At 43.8% G+C, this 7,572-nt stretch overlaps 1 protein-coding gene across 1 annotated transcript in view; it reads right to left on the bottom strand.

The window, feature by feature from the left end:
* Positions 1-2,510: 2,510 nt before the first annotated feature.
* aifm4 (apoptosis inducing factor mitochondria associated 4) overlaps positions 2,511-7,572 on the bottom strand; it is a 160,734-nt gene continuing 155,672 nt past the window's right edge. Inside the window, exons 18-20 of the mRNA XM_070857165.1 lie at positions 5,773-5,848; positions 5,552-5,656; positions 2,511-2,749 (exon numbers count right to left, since the gene is read on the bottom strand). Coding sequence (XP_070713266.1) covers positions 2,716-2,749; positions 5,552-5,656; positions 5,773-5,848 — 215 coding nt within the window. The 3' untranslated portion in view covers positions 2,511-2,715. The remainder of the gene's footprint in view (positions 2,750-5,551; positions 5,657-5,772; positions 5,849-7,572) is intronic.

Genomic DNA, 7,572 nt, shown 5'->3' with positions numbered 1-7,572 from the left:
GGGAGAGCTCCCTAGGGAGCTGCTATCCCATCTGCCATCTTGGATTCTATATATCCTCCTTGATAAAATGCAACATCCCCACCGACACCTGGGAGTCCCTGACCAAAGACTGCACTAAGTGGAGGAAGTGCATCCGGGAGGGCACCGAGTACCTCGAGTCTCATCGCCGAGAGCAAGCAGAAACCAAGCGCAGGCAGTGGAAGGAGCGTGCGGCTAACCAGTCCCACCCACCCTTCACTCAACTACTGTCTGTCCCACCTGTGATGGAGACTGTAATTCCTGTATTGGACTGTTCAGTCACTGAAGAACTCACTTTTAGAGTGGAAGCAAGTCTTCCTCGATTTCGAGGAACTGCCTATGATGATGATCCAGTCGAATCCCAATTACCAGCTCTAGGTCCGTAACCCTGAAGGTTATGGCAGTTCAAGTGCCCATCCAAGCACCTTTTTAAATGTGGTGAGGGTTTCTGCCTCTCCAGGCAGTGACTTTCAGATCACCACAATCCTTGGCGTGAAGAAGCTTCCCCTCAAAACCTTCCACCAATGGCCTTAAATCTATGCCCCCTCGTAATTGACCCTTCCAACAAGGGAAATAGGCCCTTGTTATCCACTATATTCAGGCCCCTCAAAATGTTGTACACCTCAATGAGGTCTCCTCTCAGACTGTTCTAAGGAGAACAAACCCAGCCTATCCAATTTGTCCTCATAGCTAAGATTCTCTATTCCAAGTAACATCCTCGTAAATCTCCTCTGCACCCTCTCCAGTGCAATCACGTCCTTCCTATAATACGGTGACCAAAACTGCACGCAGTATTCCAGCTGTGGCCTAACCAGAGTATTATACAATTTAAACATAACCTCCTTGCTCTTGTATTCTATGCCTCGGCCAATAAAGGCAAGCATTCCGTATGCCTTCTTAACCACCAATGGGGAAACTTTGATCAGATTAGAATGTGAACACTGATACACTAGAAAATATACCCCCACTTACTGTAGAACAAAATTGATTCAAAAGGAGAAAAATTGTCCTGGGCAGCGTAAATGACCTGAATAAATACAAAGGACTAACACCAGAGGGCACCAATTGTTTCGGAATGAAGGTTAGAAAAGAGCCCAGCAAAGGGATCATTTTGCATTTATGAGTGGATTTATTGAGGTAGAGAAAGGGAGAAACAGAAAATAGTTTAATAATGAACATAATTGGATTTAAAAATCATAATCCAATCAGCACAAGTTTACATCTTTCACCTGAATTTTTTAAAAACTTGTAACTGATGTGTGTGTGTGTGTATATATATATTTCAACAGAAGTAACATGTTCTGTGTGAACTGTTTAGATGCTCAAAATATTTATTATTTTAAAAATAATTTTGCTTAAAAAAAAGGAACTTGACAATTTTTTTGAAATTTAGAGGTCTGGAGCTGGAATATTCTGGTTATCAGTGGGAGCAAGCCAGCCGTGTGACTGGAGAGAGAAGACAGAAAGTTATCCCAAGAGATCAAGCACCATTGCGCACACATTTGGTCTGTTTTGGGTTGGTACTGACCCCACCATCCCGTCTTCCCCCCCCCCCCCCCCAAAACACCGTTTCCATTGACAGATGTTGCAAGCACTGCATACGGTCTCCAAGCTCAGCTATGGGACTTGCAGCTCAACAGGAGGGATAAATACAGAATCAGATTTAAATGCTACTGTTCAATAAATATATTCTAAAAGTTTTATTTTTTTTAAATGAGGAAAAATATAATTACTCCATCAAAATGCACTTAAGTTCATGCAACAGGGCTGAGTTGTCACTGAACTGGTTTGTAGAGTTCTGGCCTATTTTTTGAAATGTGTACTTTCTTGGCATGAATGAGACAGAAAATTAAGAGATTCATTTTTAAAAGGGTATTAAAACAGAAAATGCAAAATTTTTGATTACAAGCCTAAAGCACTCGCCCATGTTTCTCTTGCAGCCACTGACAAAATACACTTCCACCAATTTCTGATTTGATTTCCGATTTCCAGCATTCAGATTTTTTTTTCTGTCACTTTTTGGAACAAAACAAATGCCCGAAATTCCTCACCTTGATGTGTTTGATGAGATTTAAGAGATACGTCTATGTGACAAAAGTCGAATACAAGGAAATGTGCTCTCTCTTACTTGTAGGTTGTTCTTGGTTTCGAAGTTAAATTTTAAAATGCTGAAAATAGTATGTGGAGAGAGAGAGGGATTGAGCAACAGACATAACCTGCATGTTAAAGTGCATCTTTTCCGACATCAAACAGACATCAATACAAACCCACGCTTTTCCTACCAGTTCATTGGAATATCAGATTATAATGTGCTCATCACCAGTTGTGTATGGTCGACCAGATTAGTTATGCATTTAAATTCCCACCAGCTATTCGACAGCCATTTGCCAATGATCAAGATAACAGGAGAAATCAGCAGAACACGTTACCTTTTAAAAATACTATTCATTACATTTGTTATGGTAATTCTATAAGTTTCAGTTTATTCAGCAGGATAAAAATTTAATGTTGTGCAGTACTGGCTATATTGGATTCATATCAGATCATAGAAATCATTTCTTGCATTCTCCAGATGATTATAAAACAATGTTTCATAATAAAAGCTTAATGAAACCACAGAAACATCAGTCAAGTGTTGGGAGATTCCCTTAGGACCAGGATTCAAAAAGAAGTTCACTTGAAGCATGGATAAGCATATCAGATCTTTTTTATCCATGGCATATCCACAGCCCTGTTAAAAAGTAAGATAAGTACTTCAGTCAAATACACCTTGCACTGCATTACTATAAGACAACAGACAAGATTCAGGCTGACATAGCACGTTGATGTCTTGCATGCAGATTTGCACTTGCAAGTTAACACAAAGTAACATGCCAATCTCCGGTGTAACGTGGGGAAGATGGCAAATGGACGATAGCTGCTTTCACAAAGGGACAAAGAAGCCCCAGCAAGATCACCACCCCAGGCCACAGACAAGCATCTCTACAGCAGTTGGAGCAAGAGAGCAGTGTGGTAGCGAGGGAGGTTTAAAAGTAGGGAGGGAAGATTTCCCTCTACCTGTGCTTAGACACAGAAACTTCACATGGGCACAGTGAAGAAAGTTATATTGAGCAGGGAGGACTGCAATGAAGCACCACTGATTCTCTGCCCATTCATTAACATGAGTGGAGAATTGGGCGAGCTCTGCTATCAGAGTTCCAATCCTCACTGCCTGATGTTCCTCTATCTGCTTGTCCAACTATCCCACTATATCCAAGTGATGTTTGTCCCTGGGTGTCTGTTTAACCCAGCAACCATTATAATTCACTAAACTGGGATTGGCTGCTTCGATGTTTTGTTAGAATTCGATATTTGATCTATCCATGTTTTATGGAAGTAAATTTACCAATCCCATGGCGTGGTGCTCGATGGGAGCTCAGTCAATCAGTGCCACAGTACGCTAGCCCATTCTCCGGTTTACACGTCCTTCAAGTGCAGCTTAACTTGAGGCAAAGTGTAGAACAGAACGACAATCATCATCACCATCACCATCACCATAGGCAGTCCCTCGGAATCGAGGAAGACTTGCTTCCACTCTAAAAATGAGTCCTTAGGTGGCCACAGTCCTTGTCACAGGTGGGATAGATAGGCGTTGAAGGAAGGGGTGGGTGGGGCAGGTTTGCCGCATGCTCTTTCTGCTGCCTGCGCTTGACTTCTGAATGCTCTCGGCGATGAGACTCGAGGTGCTCAGCGCCCTCCCGGATGCACTTCCTCCACTTAGGGCGGTCTTTAGCCAGGGACTCCCAGGTGTCAGTGGGGATATTGCACTTTATCAGGGAGGCTTTGAGGGTGTCCCTGTAACGTTTCCTCTGCCCACCTTTGGCTCGTTTGCCGTGAAGGAGTTCAGAGTAGAGCACTTGCTTTGGGAGTCTCCTGTCTGGCATGCGAACGATGTGGCCCGCCCAGCGGAGCTGATCAAGTGTGGTCAGTGCTTCAATGCTGGGGATGTTGGCCTGGTCGAGGACGCTAATGTTGGTGTGCCTGTCCCCCCAGGGGATTTGTAGGATCTTGTGAAGGCATCGTATAATGAGTAGTGTATGTCACACAAGATGGGACTCGCAAGCAAAATAAAATTAAATGCACCAAAGTTGCGTTAACATTTAGCAAAATAACGTTGCAATCATCTGTCCATCTGATCAACTTTTTAATGCTACTTTTTTGTGCTACAGCAAATAATCCTGAAGTTGCGCACATTTTATAGGCTGAACCTGAACTGCCACGGGGAGTTGCACTTGAAGAAAGCGTACATTTGGAGATTGGGCTACAGCACTGCAGCACTGATTGACTGAGCTCCTGGTGAGTGCTGCCCCCTACTGGGAACATGGGATCAGCAAATTTACTTTCATAAAATAGCAACTGGTCAAATCTCATTCGAAGAAAACCTCTATACCGTCAATCAAAGTTTAATGCATCATCCCATTTTCCACAAAAGTAGAGGGGGTGGGGAAGAGAGGGGTTGGGGGAGAGGGGGTTGGGGGGACATCAGCGTTGATTCTATAGATGAAGATAACAGTCTAAACAAGTACTGTTGCAATTAAGATACTAATTTGACTGCAAATGTTGTGGGTCTCTGCTAGTTGTAAATATTTTACAGTAATCTTCTGCAAAAGATTTAAATGTTAGTTTTAAAGAATTTTGGCCTAGTTTGTCAGGTCTTTATAATCAAGGGCAAAGGTTATGGCCTTTGTTCTGTCAAATTCAGGAGGACCAAAAAGCTCTGTGTATGACGTAGCAAGCAGCAGCTCCCTGTCTGGGAGGAGGCCGGCTGCCGGCCTGGGACTGGAGTTGGCACCAGCCGCCGGAGGTGGGGGGGGCGGAGGGCCACTTCCTCCTCCTCCCGTCGCTACTGCCATGGCCCAGACCAGCTGACAGCCCCAGGCAGCCCGCTCTCCACCGCCCGGCCTCATAGCAACAAGCGCAACTAAAGTGGCGGGAAGGAGAAGCCTGCTCCTGGAAGGACCCCAGGACATCCCATAGTGCTTCACAGCCAATGAAGTACATTTGAAGTGTAGTCACTGTTGTGGCTGAGATGTGGTGGGTAATCGTGACGGAAGTTCGGCGAATGTTTGGTGCGGAGGAGTGGCGAGAGATCGTGGCAGAAGTGCAGTGAATGAGGGTACGGGGCCCAGAAGAGCCGAGGGCCCAGGGGCAGCACGGGCCAGCCCACACTGCGATGTGTGTGCGCAATAGGTCCGTGCAGCAGAGCAGGTCTCCAGTTGTACTGGTTAACCCTTGCTGCTGGATAAAGACCTAGCTCTGTCAAGCCCGTGTGGTGGCTGATGTGCAACGGCCACCATATATTAAAAAAATCCACGCACAGGCATCTTCCACCCGCTCAATTGAAGATCAGGACAGGAACATCGGGTCCTTCATTGAAACATCTGTGAACTCATGTGGAAGCATGTCATCCTCGTTCGAGGGACCGCCTATGATGATGATGATGATGATCACAAAGTCTCAAATTAAACCGCGATCCATGTAAACAGTGACATACTCAGCTTCCTGCTTTGATATGAGCTGTCCTGAGGCCAGAACTTCAGCTACCTGAGCAACCACAGGGTCATAGTTCATACTGGCAACTGCAACAACAACATCCTCTCTAAAAACGGAAACAGAATATTACAGCTACAAAACACACTTTCCATTTTCAACATCAGAAAAGTTTAGAACATGCAGTTTTTTTCTTTCTTTAATATGGTCACAGTAATGACTTACTTGATATAAAATACCACAAACTTCATTTCAAGAAGGTCGCCGTGAATTATGATTTCTTCATAACCTGCTCCATGTCCTGTCAGAAAACAAAATACTAACTTTAAAAAAAAAATTAAAGTGTGATTGTCTTGCTGGAGTCCAAGTTTCTGGCGTACACAGGGTCACTCTATAGTGACTGAAAACAGTCTCCACAAAGTGGAGTTCGGTCGATGGATGCCATCAGAACAAAGAGGGATCTCTAACCATTTTTGACCATACCACCATGAACAGTATCAATTAAAAACTTTCTTGAATACAACACACTATCCAAACTAGTGATGCGAGTAGTTACCTTTTTTTAAAAAAAAGTAATGATATTAACTAGCACCTGAGGGTGCCACAGGCTTTATAGGGTTGTATACTTATGGGAGTTTTAATTTCAGTATGTGTGCATATGGAGGGAGTGGGTGTGTTGGGGGCGCGGAATAGATGAAGAGGGAAATAGCAAAGGAAAAAAGTAATGGGGCCTATACTCGATTCATTTTTGAACAGCCATTTGCAGTTAGTTCTCAATATGTTGGGTGCGCAGCAGGTTAAAGTGAGCAGAATTTTGTACTGAACACAGTGCAATCCATGAAAACAAGCAAAGACCAAAACCCACGTATGACCGCAGTCTCCAAACTAATCAATCAATATTGCTGTGCTAAATGTTATCATAAGCACTCACACGGTTGGTCCCCAGTAAAATACAGAGGGAAGGTTGAAAAGGCTGCACCAGGTCGGGAAGAAAATTCTGGGAAGCTCTTTCACTTAATTACAATTTTCTGGAGGGAGGGATGTGTTGGAATGGGGGCGGGGGGGGAAGCAGGGGAGAGGATGGCAAGAAATTAGTGACCATCGCCTCTGCTGATCCAATCTAAATGGAAAGGAGAGATTTCCATTTATAGAGCACCCTTCATGTCCGCGAGATGTTCCAAAGCACTGACTGGTCTGCTGATGAATTACTTTTCAAATGCATTCAGTGTTATGTAAGCAAATGCTTCAGTCAAGTTACACAATACCCACTGCAATGTGTACAGGCTGGGCCTCACTCGCGTCATAAAATACTGGTAATGTGCAAAACAAATGGTGCAGTCTCAACATATGGTGGTGTGGATCTTTGTACCAATATTATAGCAATCCCTGGAGGCTAAAATGATGCATCAGTTAAAACAATGCAATGTAAAATTACTTCACAGTTAGCTGTTTTTTTGAGTGAGAGCTCCAATGACAGCATTTCAGCAGGATGTTCGTTCTCGGTGGCAGTGTTGTGGCAGCAGGGGTTGCTGGATAACAGCTGGAAGCACAAACTCTCCTCCCGAACCCAGGGGCATTGAGGCCGTCTGTATGCCCGACTGTTGCTTCAACTGAGATCAGAACAAACTTGGAACTTGGTGTTTTTAAGGCTGAGCCACTTGCTGAGGCATTGGGGGAATCTTTTTCATTGAATTTTGCCAAATTGCACACTGCTTCATACAACTGATGACTCTTTCACACCTGCTGTTACATTATTGTGCATGTCATGAAAGAGGGTGATGTACCGCAGGGTTAACAATGACCCCTTTACCACAGCCTGCCCACCGTGCACTCCAAAAGGCATCCCGTCAGATCATATCATTCAGACTCAACATTTATATTTTCCAAGAAGAAAAAGGATTACAGCAGATAATCAGCAATGCTTCCTACCCCAATGTCTACAAAGCAATACTTACACAATACATTAAACTATCTCAAATAAGAAAATGTCCAAAATCTTAAGTCTTTTTCATAATCATTTAATTG

This window comes from Pristiophorus japonicus, chromosome 16 (genome assembly GCF_044704955.1).
Source record: "Pristiophorus japonicus isolate sPriJap1 chromosome 16, sPriJap1.hap1, whole genome shotgun sequence".
Taxonomy (NCBI): Eukaryota; Metazoa; Chordata; class Chondrichthyes; family Pristiophoridae; genus Pristiophorus; species Pristiophorus japonicus.
The sequence above is the reverse complement of the archived record's forward strand: the minus strand, read 5'-3'. Positions and strand labels throughout refer to the sequence as shown.